Source organism: Solanum verrucosum, unplaced genomic scaffold (assembly GCF_900185275.1).
Source record: "Solanum verrucosum unplaced genomic scaffold, falcon-dt-bn FXZP01000273.1, whole genome shotgun sequence".
In the NCBI taxonomy this organism is placed as follows: Eukaryota; Viridiplantae; Streptophyta; class Magnoliopsida; order Solanales; family Solanaceae; genus Solanum; species Solanum verrucosum.
In genome coordinates, this window is record NW_026020163.1 from 494,998 (window position 1) to 516,180 (window position 21,183).

Sequence of the window (21,183 nt, forward strand, 5' to 3'; positions counted from 1 at the left end):
TAAACTTATAACTGATAAGCCTTGACAGTCATACATGGGTCTCGAAGAATAAGCACTCTTTAAAACTCTAGCTTCTTTGGCGTGCAACTGTTAATTCTAATCATAAAGGAATGAATAAAAGAAATTTAAGGGAAGAAACTAACATAGGGTGTGTATTTAATTGTAATCAATATTTTTAGTTGAAAAAAAGAAAGAAAAATACCGATGCCAAGTTAAAGAAAGATGCCGCGTACTCCTTTTTTGCATAATTTTATTATTATATCCTCTCTTTTTTTAAAAAAAAATTTGAAATAAAATGAAGGTTTCTTTTAATTTAATGAAATGGTGGCAGGGAATTATATATCTTATAGTTGAGAACAATTAACTTATTAAAAATGCAGAAGGAAAATAAAGGAATTAGTAAAACAAAAAAGTGGAAAGAAATTAATAACGTCACCACTGATTTCGGTTCCCTCATCTCTTCCTTTTCCCCTCCCTTAAATTCTTCCTTTCAATGTGGAATATTAACTTCTTTCAAACACAAAATATATTTTTCCTTATTTTCCTCCTAATTTGATATAAATTTCACAAATAAATTGATAAACTGCATCCAATTTGGAGTTAGTCAAACAAATATGTGCCTATACATATATTGTTAAGTAACTTTCATTTGAAATTTCTCTGCCAAAACTCGACCTCGTGTAAGGACTAAATAGTTTCAAAATATGTGAATATTAATTTAAAATATAAGTTATTGATAGCTAAAGTTTTAATGAATATAGATCCTATTCCTAAGATTTCTCTTACATTCTCCTAATATTGATATATTTCAAGAGAAAAAAGTTACTGCTATAGATGGTAAATATTTTACTGATATAGTATACCTAGGTGATTTTCCCTTTGATACGAATTAAGGCAACAACATGCCTTGCTCGACTATTGCTTTTTCCTTATTCTTTTGATGATAAAATTCGTAATTTATTTATTTCAATATGAAAATTCGAAGTGAAAAAAATTTGTGTGTTAAGTAACTTTCATTAATATTTCCACAACATTAATACTTTTAGGTGCAATAAAAAAGTTATTTGGAGGAACACTGCGTCAAAAACTTGGTGCTTACACCTTTAATGTATCTCACACGGCGAAAATCTAGATTAATCAACGTCATATTGTCGATATTTAAAATCGAATGAAACTAAAAAAAAAGAAGGCCATGTTTCATTCTAATATCACGTCCAATAAGGTCCCTCAACAATTCAATATCTTACCGTTATACCAAAACAAACACGCTACTTAAAAATGCTTGACTAAATCATTTATCGATCCAATAAAGTTATTTTTTTTCTTTATAAATAAGTCTCCCTTCAGAATAAGAAATAGATCCACATAAATAAATGTCTAAATCAAGTGTAAGGATTTGTTGGTTCTTGAACTAAAAAAACAGTTTCCATAATTTATTTATTTTCCTATTTTTTCTTTTGCAAGCTTTGGAATTTTTCATTAAATTGAAATTAAATTGTGTGGTATAGCTTTCTTTGAAATTTCTATAGCAAGATTTCTACATAGACTTGAGAATAATAACAAACACTGATTTCTCTATTTCATTTTAGTTGCTATCAAATTTACTATGGGTCAAGATGGAATTTGGAACTAATTACATTGTGGAATAAAATCATTGTTACGCTTTCTTCGGGAAAATAACAAGTTTCAATGATTATATCATTAACATCCTTCAACATACCTCATCTTCTCTCAGCTCGGCATCTCCTTGGCCTCCATTAGTTTAGACTAATGCTAAAGCTTACTAATAGATATCAGAAGGCTATTGTTAAGAACGATTAAATTTATGTCGAGATATTTTTTTACTGGAATATGATTTTACCATTCAAATAATAACCCTCTCATATATAATTTATTGTAAGGAAAAGACTCAAATTAAATATGCTATTGGACTTTGAGTTAAAACTTATTAATGTCATATGTTAAAAGTTTGACTCATCTATGCTATTTTCATTTGAGAAAAAAACTCATTCATGCCATTTAGTTAACTGAAATAGCATAGATGAGTCAAATTTTTAATGGATGACATAACTGAAGCTTTATTCAAAGTTCAATGGCATATTTGAGCTTTTTCCCTTTATTTTTAAAAAAATTAATAACATGACCGAATGATAATTTACCACGTGCAAAAAAATGATTTTGCAAAACCGAAACTATTTTCAGTTAACAAATAATGACATGGAAGAACTTTTAATTCTCAAACGAAAATGGCATGGATGAGCCAATTTTTTAACGGATGACATAAATAAGCCTTTTTTTTCAAAGTTCGATGGCATATTTAAATATTTTTCCTTTATTATATAATTAACATAAGAGATAGAGTTAGGTTTTAAAGTTTATGGATTCTGAATCTGCCATCAAATCCATAGGAAACATTTGGTAGGGATATATAAGAATGATGATGAATATATAATGTACTAATAATGTTTGTATTAGCTATTCTAAGATTATTTCTTATGTTGTTATGCATTGTTTGGTTTAGTGTATTAAAAATAACACGCATTGATAATTTTTAAAAAATATTTTTTTACAAAAATACCATCTACAAAGATTGTTTAAAAAATATGGAAAAGATTTTGAGGGGCTGTTATTCCTTTAATCATGCTAATGCATGCATTAAGTAATCACCTATTAGTACGTTGGGTATACAAGAATAATGTTCAATAGAGTGTATTAGTAATGTTTGTATTAGTTATCGTGCATTAACCATACATATGTTATTTCTTATGCATTATTTAATTTAGTGTATTAAAAACAACATACATTACATAATTTTTTTAAAAAAATATTTATACAACAATGAAATAATACATGTCAATTAAAATACCTAATGAACTTATGATATATTAGCCCCAAAATGAAAAATAAAAATGCCAAAATCGATAATTATTACTACTGCAATCCAACTGCGACTTGGTTAAACAAATATGTGCCTATATATATATAGTTGCATACCTTTATTGCATAGTTAGGAAGTGTTTGAAGCTAAAAAATGGGGTATGCAGTTATTATGCTCTTAATTGTGTTTCTCTGTCATGAAGTTTCTTCAATATCCATATTACCTCACAAACATCAAACCATTTCACTTCTAAAATTCAAGCAGTCCTTTACTGTAGATCCGTCAGCCTCTTATTATTGTCGGAAGCCTTATCCAAAAACGAGTTCATGGAACACGAGTAGAGATTGCTGCTCATGGGATGGAGTCGTATGTGATGACATCACTGGACATGTCATTGAACTTGACCTCAGTTGCAGTAATCTCACTGGAACCATCGATTCCAATAGCAGCCTATTCCAACTCTCGCATCTCCAAAGCCTTGATCTTTCTCTCAATAACTTCTCCAATTCTCATATCTCCCCTGAATTTGGCAAGTTTTCGAGCTTGAAGCATCTTCATCTTTCCGACTCCAATTTCTCAGGTCAAATTCCTTCCGAAATCTCTCATCTTTCCAAGTTACACTCTCTTCGTCTCTCCACAATTTATGACAGTAACAAGCTAAGACTCACAACCCATGATTTTAAATCGCTTCTTCAGAACTTGACCCAATTAAGAGAGCTTCATCTTTTTGGCATAAACATCTCTTCCACCATTCCTCTGAATTTTTCTTCTCATTTAACAACTCTGAATCTGGGATATGCAGGATTGTATGGGATAATACCTGAGAGTTTATTTCACCAGCCCAACCTGGAAACACTTGACTTAGGTTTCAATTATGAGCTAAGTGGTTATTTTCCAAAGACCAAATGGAACAGCAGTGCATCTCTCATACACATAGGTCTCAGTGGCGTGAATTTTTCTGATAATTTGCCTGAGTCTCTTGGCTATCATCTAACTTCGGTGCGTTATTTGTTTCTTCAAAGTTGCAACCTTAGAGGGCCTATTCCTGAATCTCTTTCAAATCTCACCCGCATTGAGAATTTGTACCTTTCATATAACTCCCTGAATGGAACAATACCACCAGGGATGTTATCCCTTCCATCACTAAAGTACATAGACTTGAGTTTTAATCACTTATCTGGTCCGCTTGAAGATTTCAAGTCCAATTCACTAATCTGGATAATTTTAGAGGGCAATCAGCTGCAGGGTCGTGTGGATGCCAGCCTCTTTTCAAACCTTAAACAGCTTTCATATCTTAGTCTTTCATATAATAATATCTCATTGACCAATGACAACAACGTTACTTGGCCTGAATCTCTTGATATGTTAGAATTGGTCGCATGTGAACTGAAAGAGTTGGAGTTTCTAAGATCCGCAAAGCTTCTTTGGCGGTTGGATCTTTCAAATAATAAGATTCAAGGAAGAATTCCTGATTGGGCATGGTCTAACTGGATGTTTTCATTGCAACATCTTAATATATCCCACAATATGCTGACGAGTGTGGAATCAATTCCTCTTCAGTTTGTAAATACTATTGATTTGCGGTCCAATTTGCTTCAAGGTTCACTACCTATTCCACCAAATTCCACAGAATACTTCTTCATATCCCAAAATAATCTCACTGAAGAAATTCCTTCATCTATTTGCAATTTGACATCACTGGTAATGCTAGATTTGGCGAGAAACAATTTGAAAGGAGCAATTCCGCAATGTTTGGGTAGTATTACGGCCCTCCAGGTTTTGGATATGCGCCTCAACAATCTTTCTGGGAATATTCCAACAACTTTCATCAATGAAAGTTCACTGAGCAGCCTCAATTTGCATGGCAATAAACTAGAGGGGAAAATCCCACAATCCTTGACCAATTGCAAACAACTTGAAGTTCTTGATTTAGGAGACAATCACCTCAACGACACATTCCCCGTGTGGTTGGGGACTCTGCCAAAGCTGAAAGTTCTAAGCTTGCGATTCAACAAATTGCATGGTCCCATCAGAACATCAAGGATTGAGAACATGTTTCCAGAGCTCCGAATCATAGATCTCTCTTACAATGCCTTCTCAGGAAACTTACCTTCGAGTTTGTTTCAACATCTGAAAGCCATGACGACAATTAATCCATCAATGGGAACATCAAGATTTGGTGGAGATCGTTATTACCAAGACTCAATAGCTGTTGTATCCAAGGGATTTGAGCGTGAAATTGTGAGAATCTTGTTTCTGTACACCACTATCGATCTTTCAAACAACACATTCGAAGGACATATTCCAACTATTATGGGAGATCTCATTGCACTCCGTGTGCTGAATATATCTCATAATAGATTGGAAGGTCATATACCGCCATCACTTGGAAGATTATCTTTGGTTGAATCATTGGACCTGTCAAGTAACCATCTTGTAGGAGAGATACCAGCACAATTTGCTTCTCTTACTTATCTTGCAGTCTTAAATCTTTCCTACAATCATCTCGAAGGGTGCATTCCTCAAGGAAATCAATTTCAGACCTTTGAAAACAATTCATATGAAGGCAATGAGGGATTACGTGGTTTCCCTGTTTCAAAAAGTTGTGGGACAACTTATGCCGTATCTGGACAGCTAGACGGTGAAGAAAGCAATTCTGAATTTCTGAGTGATTTTTGGAAAGCAGCTCTTATGGGCTATGGAAGTGGACTATGTATTGGAATATCCATAGTATATTTCATGATGTCAACTGGAAAACCGATATGGTTTGCAAGAATCATTGTAAAGCTGGAGCACAAAATAATGATGGGAAGGAGAAAGAAGCAACGAAGGCAAAGGAACTGCAGAAGAAGAAATAATCACTAGTAATGTTACTGTTATTTCTTTAAGGAAAAGATATAATAAGTTGTAGACGTACTATTGTTAAATCCTGTTTGCTTAAAGTGTGTAGCATCATTCGACCATGAAAATTGAGGGTGAGATAATCTTTAATGATAAGTTATATGCAATATAAAATCTTATGAACCATCCACAATTAGTTCATTGAAATTCCAAAATAATAAACCACAAAAACCAAGAATTTATTCGAGGAAGAGATCAGAAATATTTTGTTCCACGACAGATAATTATTTTATTCTTGTCCTCCAAAAGATATGTTGGTGGTGAATTCGATTCAAAATCTAGTTAACTATATTTTCTTTTCATTTTGCACATTAATCCTTTTGTGAACATAAAATCACTGAAAAGAAGGTGAAGAAAGGAGAAAATGCATTGCTGATAAAACTTGAAACTATTGTACAACAGAGAAGAGAGGTTAAAGGAAGTTTCAACGTTGAGCAGGTCTATAAACAGTGGAAATCTTAAAGCAGCCACACTGAAAAAGCTCTGGAAAGATTTGATTGTAAACACGGGGTGGTCACCTCTTCAGTGGCTTGTAGAGGACAACAGTGACATATTTCGACTGGAATCTATGCGTCAAACCAAGAGCAACGACGGATTGAGAAGCCCATCCTTTCTCTATAAAGAGGTGATTAAGTACTACGTGCTGGGGTTTTGGAGAAGAAGGTGCCTCTTCTGAGTTTTCAGAACCAAGAACAGTTAGATGAAGTTGGGGTGGAACTGCCACTGGCTCCTTTGCGAAATCCTCATCTCCCAGCAAAGCTTGCGCATAGCTAGAGTCAGGTGATGGTGGGGCCTCAAACTCTGCAACACTTTCGAGGTTCTCTGGAACATTGTCCTGTAGGAAGGACGCGGATTGTGTTAAGAGCCAAACAAATTCTCAGGGAACAGCAGGTACATAGACTATAGAACACATGTTTAGGCATCAATGTGCTAAAGTTATCAATGATGCCTCTGCTGCGGTAATGTAAATATCAGTTCATTAGGCAAATGTAAATCAGCTGCCCCTCAATAATCAGGAAGAAGAATTCTCACTTACATTAACATCAAGAAGATTAAAGACAACGCCTGTCTCATCTGCTACACATGGAAGTTCTGGAATATATCTAACTTCTCCATCCACAATGAATTTGTAATGATATATACCCGATGGAAGGACCAAGAGAACGGTATAGTCCTTGCCTGATCTTTGGAGAATCTTTCTGCAAGCAAATATCATTAGTCGATACATTCAGAGACTCCATTAACAGGAATCATCGCAACAGCTAGTACTTGGTTGAATCTAGTTCAACTCCTGAATACGAGGCAAGAGTTTACCTTGATGTCCAGTTGTCCCAAGATCCTTGGATAGCAACGTTATTACCACCATAACTCCATGTAATCAAAGTAGGTATGCCACCCTCTAGCGAATGATCAGAGGCATCCTGACATTCATTGCCCCACATTTGATTGCTAACAGGATTGCCATCCCCTCCTTGTAAAGGAACTACTGGCACCTGAAAAGGATGATAAAGAGGAGTTTAGTCTTGAAACTAGTCAGTCGTAAGTATTTATGGGGTACGATTGGGGCACCCAAGAAGAAATTAACTGCTTTGGTCTATCTCCAAGTTAACTAAAAATAAGAGGTGCTTGCTTTTGGTAATTGGCCAAACTCAGAGGGACATTATTCCCTTCTGTCCACTTAGAAAAGCCTAAATTTTGAGTGATAATGTTGATCACAAAACATGAAGAATATTCATCATATATAAGGTGGCAAAAAAATCAGCCAAAGTGAATAAGAGTGAATTATTCAGAGCAGAACTCGCACACAAAAGGAGAACTCCAACTTTCACTTGACTACAGATTGACTAAATGGTTTCACCAGTCCTACTAGGATAACAGCATAACATTTCTGCCCCCGCCGCCTGCTCCCGGATGCACTAGGTGTCATTAGTGCAAGACATTCTAATACAGAAACATTATAGCTTGCTCGTCTCGCATAAGTTCCTTTTGTTTTTTCATGTACCTTGCTAATATAAATTAGTTGTCTGTTTACCCAACAAATAGACAGGCCATGAGATGCTTTCCTTTTTCCCATTTAACAGAGGGTTAGGCCAACACTCAAGCAAGTCCTATAATGCAAGCTTCCAACTAAACAGAAAAAAGAGTTCATCCAGCATTTTCCTAAAGGCATTTCATATAGGAATAGCATGAAACTTAATAGAAGTGGAATGAAAATAGAGGATTCATATTACCAATCTGGGATCGGGAAGTTGTAACGGTTGTTCCTATAGGTGTTTCAATTTAGTGTCAAGCAGAACACTTCAACGCTACTACATTGGGAAAACACAACAAATCACAGTTAAGCATATAATGAACAGCACTACAATCAATTTACAACTCTCCCCTATAGATGCAGACACATCCCCACAAATCACAGGCATACAGACAGGCAGTATAACATGCAGAGTAATTGCATAAGGTGTGAGCGTATCCACCACCTTAGCTAACCATCATACAATTAAACCATTTAAAAAGGATTACTTCTTCCATCTTAACATGGTTGGCACATTTTCTAAAGAAGAGTCAATGTGACTAACTTTCGCAGTAAATCAGGCTAGATCAACTCATTTTTCGGAATTAAAATTTAGACATTTGGAAACAAAACAAAAAGTACTATAAGTTGCAATTCTCATCATATCAATATGGTAAGAAGTGCACTTGGATAGAAAGAAATCATAGATGTTTTTAAGGGCAAAGAAGTCATCTTTTCTCAAGTATATACCCCATGGCGAGCAAACTTTATATGTGGAAAAGACATAACACTGTAAATGGCACAGACCTTACACTGCATTCGCTCATCATTTGCTAGATTACTTAAATACTTAAATGGAGACAAGTCCATTCCTTTGTGCTTGTTGATACTTGTAAAGATATGATACTTAGTTTAACTCAACCCAAAAACCTAGCTCACCCAAATCCACCATCAGTTCATTCTACAACCAAAGTGGAACTCCAACCACCCCTTCACACACAGGTCCAACTGGAGCGTGGGCAAGGAGCTCGAATGGGAATGGACCCGACTCTAATACCACGTAAAGATATGACATTTGAGTATAACTCAACCCCCAAAACTAGCACACTAAGAGAGAATTGCTCAAATCCATATAAACACAGCCAGTCCCCAGCTTGGATACCAGGTAAAATATATGATACTTACACCTAATTCAACCCCAAAAGCTAGCTCATTAAGGGAGGATTACCGAAATCCATATAAGCATCGCCAGTCCCTTCCCCTCCCCAACTAATATAGGATTCTAACAGTACTCTAATATTGATCAAAACCCTGTCCTTCCTTTAAAAATACATTTTTAAGACAAAATTCTTAGTTTGAATCTCCAAAAAGGTGAAAAAAGGCTACATATTGAACAAATGAACTATATATAGCTCAAATTAGACCTCATTTGAGCTCTGCTCCACACCAAATCCTAAATCCCCTTTGAATCACCAACACCACAAACAAACACATACATATATACTGTTTCATATGTATATATATAAAAAATAGGATAAAATGAGCATAAAAATGAAAACCTGAGGTCCAAACAAGAGAGGTGAAGCTGAACGATGTGGACTCTGCGGAGGAGAATTGACCATCAAGTCAACCGAAGGCACTCGCGAGGTCAGAGCGTGGTGATCTTCTACTATGCCAGATTCAGCATTAGATCTTCTTCCCGACACCTCACCGTCGCCAGCGGCGGCGCCGTCATCTCTGGCGTTCGCATTCCCCATGTCTTCCCAATAATGCTAGTGAATATACATATGTATATTTTGTATGTATATGTGGAGAGAGAAAGTTATAAGAGTCACGTTCTCGTGTTTATATAGTAAAAGATAAGGCACACTATTGGACTTATTTACAATAATGCCCTCAATTGACTTTCTTTTTTCCTTCTACTTTTTGCTTACTAGCACCTCGATTAATCTACGAAATAATATAACAAATGCAATGAAATATATATCAATCTTATTCTTATCTATTGAGAAATAAAAAAGTTATTTCGAAAAGACTTTCGATTGGAGGGCGAACTTACGAGCATCTCAACTAATCTATGAAATAATATAACAAATGCAGTGAAATATATGTAGATCTTATTCTTATATATTGAGAAATAGAAAAGTTGTTATAGAAAGACTCGATTATAGGGTGAGCGGAAAAGGATAGAGATGGAAATTGGAAAAATATAAAAGGAAAATTTAGAGGATAAATAGTGATGACATGGAGAGATCAGAATGGTTGATAAAGGATAAGTACAAAATGGAAGGGGTAGATTAACTAAATTTATGAATGTGTATAAAATGTACTCTCTTTTGTGCATATATTATCTTCTTTAGGTGTGTGCCCACGTTGGTTTGAGAGCACAATGACAGTGATAGCCTCCAAGTATTATTATCAACAATTAATAATGAGGGAAATACGACAAAAATATTTTTTTGAATTTTTTATAATATCAAATGAAAAAGAAAAGTTTATGTGGAGAATAAAAATAAAAGAAAAACTTGTGTTCCAAACAAACAAGGTCGTTATAGATAAATTTGATTATATTAAGGAATGAATTAAAGCAAGGTACATCAACAATATATTCAGTGTGATTCCATAAATTGAGTATAGAGTGTATACAGGCCTTACATCCATCTGGTAGAAATAAAGAAATAAAGAGGTTTCCGATAGACCCTTGCTAATGCTATCATAAAGAATCATCTAGTAGAAATAAAGAGGTTTCCGATAGACCCTTGCTAATACTATTGGTAAGAAAGTAGGTACAAGTATGACCAACAAATGTAGGTGACCCCACTTTTTTCATCGGGTCTAGATAAAGACCATAGATCTTGAGTGACAACAACTGTTTATCAGCCAAAATTTGTGATACATGCTAAAGATTCATGACAGTAGGTTGCACAATGTTCATAAAAGAAAGGGCCTTAAAGAGAACAATTTTCTATTTTTTGGCATATCATAAGTTCAACAAAACTCTACTTCAGAAGTAGAAAAACCATGACTACAAGACAGCATTGCTAACCAACAAGATTTATGGTCTATTACTGTTTTGAGTTAGTAGCATTTCTAACAGAGTTCCAAATTTGGACAACCGATTCTGCAACACGAGGGAGCACTTGAAGAAGGCCACCAGAGGCCATCCCGATGGCAAGGGTTTGAGGGTAGCCTGGCTTGGAGTCAACTTTCATGTCAAGGCTGAGCAGTCGAGCATTGATGACGTCGAGTTTTCTAGAGGTTTCAGATGACACATTTCTATTATTATTGCGATTCTTGTCATTTCGAGAAGTGCTGATCACCCTGAAGAGAGCACCCTGGAGATCCTCAATGACCTTAAAGGAAGCTTCTTGAGAGTCAATGCCTTGTGATTCATAGTGTGATACAAGCTCTCTCGCACTTGGCAACTTTCTTGTCACCTTCTTTTTGCTGCTCTCATTATTGTTGGTGGATGTCGCAGTATCAATCTCTTTTATCTCCTCCTTCTCATTTTGAATTGGTTGTGATGGTTTTGCCATTACCTTTTTGTTTTTTCCCTCGGGTTCTCTCTGATTTTTACGGTTTCAGATTAAGCCTGAGCAACAGGAAGAAAGAAAATTAAATAGAAAGCGGCACAAGCAAATTAGCTAATTGAACTAAGTGAATCAGCCAAAACAAATATTTGACAACAACTCTCTAGGAAGCAATGCAGGTTAAGAACGTATCATATATAAGAAGTAAAGTTTCTAGCATATTTTTAATAATTTATACTATGATTAACCAGTAATCACTTAATTGAATAGATAGCAGAAAACTCACAACGGCAACAGATATCAGTGAGGTCATGGATTCATATCGCAGGACAGAGCATGAGAAAATGTAAAAACCATTCACAAAGAGCGAGCATAAGCCAAGTGAACAAAAGGAAAGAGACCCCTTTTTCTTTCTCAAAACACCAAGATGAAATCAAAAGCAAATTACGTATATTCAATCACAGGAAGATCCTTCGAGTGAAAAGATAATGCATGAAAAAATAACACCACCAGCTAGTCTGAGACAGGTAAATTGATAACGTGAATTTCAAATAAGCCATTTTTCACCAGCAACTAGTATACAGTTTTGGATCAGAGCAAACTCTATCCCCCTCAAACAACTCGTACTTCAAGAGAATGACCCTCTTCATTTCACCCTCTAATGTACATACATGAATAAATTGTTCAGAAATACTTAAATAAACTACCTGCAAGTGTTATTTCCAGTAAACCAGTCAATAAAGTCATGAGATCATAAGATGTCAGTGATCATAAGGCGCAACATCTCAAAGCTATTTTCCACTTAACTAATTGAAAATGAAGCCACATACTTAACTAATGAAAAATGAAGCCACATACGGAAGCGGAACAGAGGTGAAATTGAATTTAATTATTTATAAATGCTAAAAGAAATTCATCTTAGTGTGGTTATCTTGCAGGCACAAGTCACAACATGAATAACTCAAAATTAATGTTTTGAGCGTACTTTTCAAAATGGCTACAGAACTCACCATATTGAAGATAATAAGCATTTTAATACTGCATTCGTAATATTACTATTCTACTCAATACTCCCCTCTAGACCATTTTCCTCCAATAGGAACATAGAACTACCAGAGCGGTTTCCCCGAAACAAAACAAGCCTATGTTGTATTAAACCTATAGAGAAAAAAGGTTCCTTTGCTCGTAGTTGCAAATTAAGGTTGAATCCATGAAATTTGAGCCACTAAAGAGGTGAGCAAACTTAGGCTTATTGGACAGGTAATTGAAGAACGTTAATCTGCATCAAATCACAATATAAGACGGAAAGTTAATTTGTTTCGAGTCACAAGGAACCAACACAGAACATTAATGTAGGACTAGCATATATTAACTGCGCCACAACTGAAAAGGTCACATAAAGATAAGATTTCATTGCCAGAATTGAAACGAGAATAGATAAACCTCAAAAGACATGAGCTTTCAACAAGTGAAAGACATTGAATTGCATATCTACTCATTCCATATTAAAAGGAATGCAAACGAAAAAACAAGAAAATTCACAAAGAGGTATCAATCAATCAACCAACTATATCTCAATCCCAACCTAGTTGAAGTCAACCATACAAATTCCCTATTACATTTTCTCTATTAGGGTCCATTTCATTCTCAATGTAGTACCTACCTAAGTTTACAACACCAATTTTACTGCTTTTACTCAACCATTGTATGATTATTGCTCACTCATTATCTTCGACTCGACTATATAATCTTCAAATACAATGTAGGTGATGACAATTCTTGCCACAACCACAAAGTTGCTACTTTATTGACCTAAAAATCCCATCTTCAAGAAGTAAAACTCGCATCTTTTTAGAAATGCAAAGAGAACACTATGCACCTATAAGCTCAATCTCTACAAGGGGCGAAGCTAGAGTGTACCAAGCAGGTACATACAAATTACTAATTCAAAACTCAATAACTCAAAACTACTAAAATTCCGAACCCATAAACTTCAAATTTTGACACCGAGGAGTCAAAAGAATCAAAACCCTTTTTACTTCAGAGCTTAAATATCGAATTACATACCTGCCAAGACGCTTGCCGGGAAGTTGGCCGGAGATTTTGTGACTGAAGCCGGCAGCTAGGGGATAAGGAAAGGAGTTTTATATGAGAGGGAAATAAGAAATATTTGGGGAAAATTGCACTTTGCATCCTTCTTATGTAAGCTTGAAACATATAAGCCCTTGTAGTTTCATTATATGTGTTTTTGTCCCCTAAATTGAGTGATTTACAAGAATGACCTTTATAAAAGGGCGATAGAACTTTTGGCCACGCTTAACAAATTTTTTTATAAAAACAATAACCCGGCTTTAGAAATTTCATTATGTAGAACTTTTTGTTGCTTGTTAGACGGAAAATAGTATTCGAAATATTGAAAAATCTTAATAGTTCAATTGGTTGACTAATCAAGTTCATATTTTCAACTTTACATGTCTAGTTACATAATTCTAAAAGGAAAGACGATAGATATTTGTTTCAATCTCAGAAATGCCCTTATTTAGATATGTTTATTATGCTAGTCGTTCAAATCAAAATCACAATTAAAATCATATATTAATAGAAAATTGTCTATCCCAATCACTTTGTATTTTGGGAAAATCCTTGCACAAGACTATATTGGTAATGAACTATATTTTATTTAGACATGCAACTTGTACAAAATGATTTGCAACAACTCATTTTCTTTTAAAATTTTAATATTTTGTGAATTGTTTGACTTCAGCGAAATAATTTTGTAACTTTAGTGTTACAAATAGAACATTTAGTAGTGATCAGAAACTAGTGCCAACATACTAAACTAAAAAAGATGATTTCTCTACTTCATTTTAAGTTTTTTTTTTTTTTTTTTCTGTTTGAGGGATTATTTTTCCTATTATTATATAGTTTTGTTTACTTGTAAAGAACATGTGGATGTGGAACACATGAAAAAAAAAAAACCCAAATTTGACTTTAGAATGATTAGATTTTCTTTAATAAAAAAATGAACAAAGACAAAGTGTGAATGATAGAGAAACCAATTTCCTAACATTTGGAGAAAACACATTTCCTTTTTAGTTCATTTGAAATTTCCATTGAAAAATACAACACATTTGCATTCATAGTTTCCTTTCTAGTTCTTTTGAAAAGGAATCTAAACTTTAATTAAACTTTTCACGTGACATATTTAAAATCACAAGATTGAAAAGCTTTCTTTAGTTTCTTGATTTACTTATCTTTCTTGACTTAATTTCCTCCTCCCTTTATTTTTGTAGAGGCGGATTCAAGTGGACAGTGGCGGAGTCAGAATTTTCACCAAGAGAGTTCTAAAAATGAAGAAGTTGAATGAGATTCAACATCTACTATATATACATGAAAAATAATCTTAACAGTGTAAAAACAGTATAATTTTCTATCAAAGGATGTTTGGATGAAACCCCTTGACCGTACCTGACTCTGCCCATACAACTCTATGGTACACTACTTTAGAGATGAGAAATGAGAACCAAAAAAAGGTTTATCCTGCATCATATACAACAAAGTTGCTGACTGCATTAGTGATGATGTTAAAGTGGCAAAGACCATATTGGTAATGAACTATGAAGTTTGCCTATATATATATATTTGTGTAGCCTTTTCTTGATTTTCAATACCAACATACTCTAAAACTCTTTGATGCTAAACATGGGGTCTGGCCAATTCTCATTTCTGTTCTTTCTCTGGTTCTGTCAGCTTTCTTTTTCTTCATCCATACCTCATTTGTGCCATAAAGATCAAAGCTACGCTCTTCTAGAATTCAAGAGAACACTTATCGTAGATCCCTCATTAGTTACGAGTAGTTCCTACTCTTATACGAGTTCATGGAATATGAGCAGAGATTGTTGCTCATGGGATGGAGTCGTATGCAATGAGATGACTGGCCATATCATTGAACTTAATCTCAGTTGCAGTGGTCTTGTAGGAAAGATTGATTCCAATAGCAGCCTCTTCCAACTCTCTCATCTTCAAAGGCTCGACTTTTCTTTGAATAACTTCTCTAGTTCTCACATCTCGCCTGAATTTGGCAGGTTCTCGAGCTTGACATATCTTGATCTTTCTGACTCCTATTTCTCAGGTCAAATTCCTTCTGAAATCTCTCACCTTTCCAAGTTACAATCTCTTTATTTCTCAGGAGAAATGCTAACATTTGGACCTCACGATTTTGAAATGCTCCTTCAGAATTTGACTCAATTAAGAGAGCTTCATCTTACTTCCATAAACATCTCTTCCACTATTCCTCCGAATTTTTCTTCTCATTTAACAACTCTGAGGCTGGGAAATACAGGATTGCACGGGTTAATACCCGAGAGTATTTTTCACCTTCCCAATCTGGAAACACTTGTCTTACAAAATAATGATCAGCTAAGTGGTTATTTTCCAAAGACGAAATGGAACAGCAGTGCATCTCTCATGGAGTTAGATCTCAGTGGCGTGAATTTTTCTTGTAATTTGCCTGAGTCTATCGGTTATCTAACTTCACTGCATTCTTTGTCTCTTAAAAATTGCAACCTTCGAGGGCCTATTCCTGAATCTCTTTCGAATCTCACACACATATTGGATTTGGACCTTTCAGATAACTCCCTAAATGGAACAATACCATCAGGGATGTTCTCTCTTCCATCACTAAGTCGTTTAGTCTTGAGTAATAACCACTTTTCTGGTCAGTTTGAGGATTTCAATTCCAATTCAGTAATCTGGATTGATTTAAGCAATAATCAGCTGCAAGGTCATCTTCCCAAGTCGATTGAAAACCATGTGAACCTAACAGGCCTTGTTCTTTCTTTCAATAATTTTAATGGTAGTGTGGATGTCAGCTTCTTTGCTGACCTCAAGCAACTTTATTATCTTGATCTTTCATATAATTGTATCTCATTGACCAATGAGAACAAACATAATGTTACTTTGCCAGGATCTCTTATGAGCTTACGATTGGCTGCATGTGAAGTGAAAGAATTGGAGTTTCTAAGATCCGCAAAGCTTCTTTGGCATTTGGATCTTTCAAATAATAAGATTGAAGGAAGAATCCCAGATTGGGCATGGTCTAACTGGATTATTTCATTGAAGAGTCTTAATATATCCCACAACATGCTGGCAAGTGTTGATTCAATTCCTCTTCAATCTGCAAATGCCATTGATTTGCGGTCCAATTTTCTTCAAGGTTCACTACCTATTCCACCAATTTCCACAAGATTCTTCTTCATATCCCATAATAATCTCAGTGGGGAGATCCCTTCGTCTATTTGCAATTTGACGTCACTGGTAATGCTAGATTTGGCAGGAAACAACTTGAAGGGAGCAATTCCGCAATGTTTGAGTAATATCAGTGGCCTCGAAGTTCTGGATATGCACCACAACAGTCTTTCAGGGACTCTTCCAACGACTTTTAGAATTGGAAGTGCACTCAAAAGCTTCAACTTTCATGGAAATAAGCTGGAGGGGAAAATCCCACAATCCTTGATCAACTGCAAACTACTCGAAGTTCTTGATTTAGGAGACAATCATCTCAACGACACATTCCCTGTGTGGTTGGGAACTCTGCCAAAGCTGAAAGTTCTAAGCTTGAGATCCAATAAATTGCATGGACCCATTAGAACTCTAACAACTGAAAACATGTTTCCTCAGCTTCAAATATTAGATCTCTCCTCCAATGCTTTCACAAAAAACATACCACCGGGTTTGTTTCAACATTTGAAAGCCATGAGGACAATTCATCAAATGATGAACACACCAAGTGATGAAGGAAGTCGATATTACCAAGACTCGATAGCTGTCGTATCCAAGGGATATGAGCGTGAAATTGTGAGAATCTTGTTTTTGTACATCACTATCGATCTTTCAAACAACAAATTTGAAGGACATCTTCCAAGTATTATGGGAGATCTTATTGCACTCCGTGTGCTGAATATATCTCATAATGGATTGGAAGGTCATATGCCCCCATCACTTGGAAGATTATGTTCAGTTGAATCATTGGACCTGTCAAGTAACCATCTTGTAGGAGAGATACCAGCACAATTTGCTTCTCTTACATCTCTTGAAGTCTTAAATCTCTCCTACAATCATCTCGAAGGATGCATTCCTCAAGGAAATCAATTTCATACCTTTGAGAACAATTCATATGAAGGCAATGATGGATTACGTGGATTTCCCTTTACAAAAAGTTGTGGCAATGATCGTGTATCAGGGACAAATTATGCCATATCTGGACAGCTAGACGATGAAGAGAGCAATTCTGAATTTCAGAGTGATTTTTGGAAAGCTGCTCTTATGGGATATGGAAGTGGACTATGTATTGGATTATCCATTATATATTTCATGATTTCAACTGGAAACCTGAAATGGCCTGCAAGAATCATTGAAGAGCTGGAGCACAAAATTATGATGGGAAGGAGAAGGAAGCAGCGAAAGCAAAGGCACTTCTGCATTTCCATTTGTTTTTCTTCTTTTTCTGGTGTAACATTGTGAATTTGTGATGTAAATGATGTTTAATCAGTCTCTGCACCTTTTTGTATGCTTTTAAGCAATACTACTACAGTTATTTCATTACAGAGAAAACATATTTATACTCTGTATATATTTGATAGCCTCAGCTGTTGGCAGACCCTTTGGTTGTTGATCAAAATCAAACAAGACCGAGCACGACAAGAGTTAAAATCGAAATTGACTTACTGGCAGCTTTGTTTGAACATGTAAGATGACCGCGCTTTAGTTGATAATTGGGCGGAAGATAGTATTCAGGACATTGGGAAATCTTAATGGATTAGTTGGTTGATTATTCTCATGTTCACATTTAGTTTTTGTAATTAGTATCATGAATCTCATTTGTGTTTACATATTTGTTGTTCTTCTTTTCCTGACTTGACAAAGTTTGTATTACATAATTTACTTGAGCTTCAGTAAAAAAAATTCCAAGTTCGTATTTTCAACTTTATATGTCTAATAACATAATTCTAAAGGAAAGACAATAGTTATATGTTTCAATCTCATAAATACTCTTATTTGGATACGTTTATTCTGTGAGTCGTCTCAAATACAATATGAAGTCATATCAAGCTAGATTAACGATGATGAACAATGTTAGCCAACATTTGTCAAACTGATTCACCAAAGGATTAATCCCAATAAACTTTTTCTTTTCATTGTTATTTAGCTTTAATGGATCAAAAAGTTTAACATAAAGACAAAAAAAGAACAACTTAGATTTGACTTGACCAACATTTTCTTTGATCAAATATGAACAGACAAAGAAAGTTTGTGTGAATGAGAGAGAGTAGCTGAATTTGCAAATTTTGGAGAAAACACGTTTCCGTTATTCTTAACTCTTTAATGATAAGTAGCTTTCATTTGAAATTGTGACGAAAACATACAATGCAGCCTATAAACAATGGGTTCAACTGAACTCATTATTTTATTTTATTTTGGAACCCGAGGATAACCCGCACCAGCCGCTACAACCTCTGCCACAGTCTCTTCCCTTCGGTGAGCACTTTGTGCGCACTAGGTAAACCCCCCACCCCCGCTGTGTAATAGTTTGGAAACCACACAAGGAATGTAAAACGCACTAGCCAAACCCTATGTGACAGGCTCGACTCAGAAGACATTGAGGGGGGATCAATCCCGGGTCATCCATGTGGATAACCACCCTCCAAACCAACTGAGTTATCCCGAAGGACAGAACTCATCATTATCAAATACAAAATTATATATTGATTTAATTTTAATTTAAAATTTATTTGAGTTACTAATATCTATGGGCTATAATCCTCATCGGACCATTCAAAATTCTAAGCCACTAATTAAATTATTATATTTCTGATTTGACTCGAATTATCAATTTGGTGTGGTTTGTCGGTTTTTCTCATACACCATTTATATAAAATTTGAGTCCAATTAGCAAACACACAGACTTTCTCACTACTTACTATTTAGTAGCAACTTGATCTGCCTATATATATTTGTGTAGCCCTTTCTTGATTTTCACTACCATCTTTCTCTAAAACACTTTGATGCTAAACATGGGCTACAGGCACAATTCTCATTTCTTCTCTTTCTCTGTTTTTGTCAGCTTTCTTTTTTTTCATCCATACCTCATCCGTGCCGCAAAGATGAAAGCATTTCCCTTCTAAAATTGAAGAAGACGTTTACTTATCCCTCGTTTGACCAACATTCTTTTTCAATATTGAGTTTATGGAACATAAGCAGAGATTGTTGCTCATGGGATGGAGTCGTATGCGATGACATCACTGGCCATGTCATTGAACTTGACCTCTGCCGCAGCGGACTTGTTGGGACCATTGATTCCAATAGCAGCTTATTCCAACTCTCTCATCTCCAAAGGCTTGATCTTTCTTCGAATAACTTCTCCAATTCTCATATCTCCCCTGAATTCGGCAAGTTTTCGAGCTTGAAGCATCTTGATCTTTCTTACTCCTATTTTTCAGGTCAAATTCCTTCCGAAATCTCTCATCTTTCCAAGTTACACTCTCTTCGTCTCTCCACATTTTTTTACAGTAAGAAGCTAAGACTCACAACCCATGATTTTAAATCGCTTCTTCAGAACTTGACCCAATTAAGAGAGCTTGATCTTAGTGGCATAAACATCTCTTCCATCATTCCTCTGATTTTTTCTTCTCATTTAACAACTCTGAGCCTGTCAGAAACAGGATTGTATGGGATAATACCTGAGAGTATTTTTCACCTGCCCAACTTGGAAACACTTGACTTAAGTTTCAATTATCAGCTGAGTGGTTATTTTCCAAAGACCAAATGGAACAGCAGTGCATATCTCAGTGTGTTACATCTCAGCGGCGTGAATTTTTCTGATAATTTGCATGAGTCTCTTGGCTATATAACTTCACTGTATTCTTTGTATCTTACAGATTGCAGCCTTAGAGGGTCTATTCCTGAATCTCTTTTGAATCTCACCCGCATAGAGGATTTGTACCTTTCACGTAACTCCCTGAATGGAACAATACCATCAGGGATTTTCTCCCTTCCATCACTAAATACAATAGACTTGAGTAATAACCATTTTTCTGGTCAGCTTGAGGATTTCAAGTCCAATTCACTAAAAGAGATTCTTTTAGATGACAATCAGCTGCAGGGTCATCTTCCCAACTCAATTCAAAACCTTGTGAACCTAATGAATCTTGATCTTTCTTTCAATAATTTTAGTGGCAATGTGGATATCAGCTTATTTTCAAACCTCAAACACCTTTTTCTTCTTAGTCTTTCATATAATAATATATCATTAATTAATGAGAAGAAAGTTAATTTTACTTGGCCCGAATCTCTTCAAAGGTTACAATTGGCTGCATGTGAAGTGAAAGAATTGGAGTTTCTAAGATCCGCAAAGAAGCTTTACGACTTGGATCTTTCAAATAATAAGATTGAAGGAAGAATTCCTGATTGGACATGGTCTACTTGGAATTTTTCAATGAGATATCTTAATATATCCCACAATATGTTGATGAGTGTGGATTCAATTCCTCTTCAATCTCTATATACTATTGATTTGCGGTCCAATTTGCTTCAAGGTTCACTACCTATTCCACCAAATTCCACAACATACTTCTTCATATCCCATAATAATCTCACTGAAGAAATTCCTTCCTCTATTTGCAATTTGACATCACTGGTAATACTAGATTTGGCCAAAAACAATTTGAAGGGAGCAATTCCGCAATGTTTGGGTAATATTAGTGGCCTCCAGGTTCTGGATATGCACAACAACAAACTTTCTGGGACTCTTCCAACAATTTTCAGTAATGGAAGTTCACTGAGAAGCCTCAACTTGCATGGAAATA

At 35.3% G+C, this 21,183-nt stretch overlaps 5 protein-coding genes across 5 annotated transcripts; 3 read left to right on the plus strand and 2 right to left on the minus strand.

Moving 5' to 3' along the window:
* The first annotated feature begins 3,031 nt into the window (after window positions 1-3,031).
* On the plus strand, window positions 3,032-4,158 carry LOC125828438 (receptor-like protein 9DC1). The gene is made up of 2 exons (XM_049507729.1): window positions 3,032-4,026; window positions 4,071-4,158. The coding sequence occupies exons 1-2, from the start codon at window positions 3,032-3,034 to the stop codon at window positions 4,156-4,158; spliced, it is 1,083 nt and encodes a 360-aa protein (XP_049363686.1).
* Window positions 4,159-4,393: 235 nt separating this feature from the next.
* Window positions 4,394-5,847, plus strand: LOC125828527 (receptor-like protein Cf-9 homolog). Its single transcript, XM_049507820.1, has one exon. It carries the CDS (start codon window positions 4,406-4,408, stop codon window positions 5,741-5,743), a length of 1,338 nt encoding a protein of 445 aa, XP_049363777.1. The 5' UTR covers window positions 4,394-4,405; the 3' UTR covers window positions 5,744-5,847.
* Window positions 5,848-6,128: 281 nt separating this feature from the next.
* On the minus strand, window positions 6,129-9,609 carry LOC125828528 (SNF1-related protein kinase regulatory subunit beta-1). The gene is made up of 4 exons (XM_049507821.1): window positions 9,350-9,609; window positions 7,094-7,272; window positions 6,816-6,978; window positions 6,129-6,614 (listed from the first exon to the last, which is right to left on the minus strand). The coding sequence occupies exons 1-4, from the start codon at window positions 9,545-9,547 to the stop codon at window positions 6,294-6,296; spliced, it is 861 nt and encodes a 286-aa protein (XP_049363778.1). The 5' UTR covers window positions 9,548-9,609; the 3' UTR covers window positions 6,129-6,293.
* Window positions 9,610-10,724: 1,115 nt separating this feature from the next.
* LOC125828529 (uncharacterized) lies at window positions 10,725-13,482 on the minus strand. The gene is made up of 2 exons (XM_049507822.1): window positions 13,388-13,482; window positions 10,725-11,382 (listed from the first exon to the last, which is right to left on the minus strand). Exon 2 carries the CDS (start codon window positions 11,324-11,326, stop codon window positions 10,856-10,858), a length of 471 nt encoding a protein of 156 aa, XP_049363779.1. The 5' UTR covers window positions 11,327-11,382; window positions 13,388-13,482; the 3' UTR covers window positions 10,725-10,855.
* Window positions 13,483-15,022: 1,540 nt separating this feature from the next.
* Window positions 15,023-16,298, plus strand: LOC125828439 (receptor-like protein Cf-9). The gene is made up of 2 exons (XM_049507730.1): window positions 15,023-16,186; window positions 16,287-16,298. Exons 1-2 carry the CDS (start codon window positions 15,023-15,025, stop codon window positions 16,296-16,298), a joined length of 1,176 nt encoding a protein of 391 aa, XP_049363687.1.
* Window positions 16,299-21,183: the final 4,885 nt, after the last annotated feature.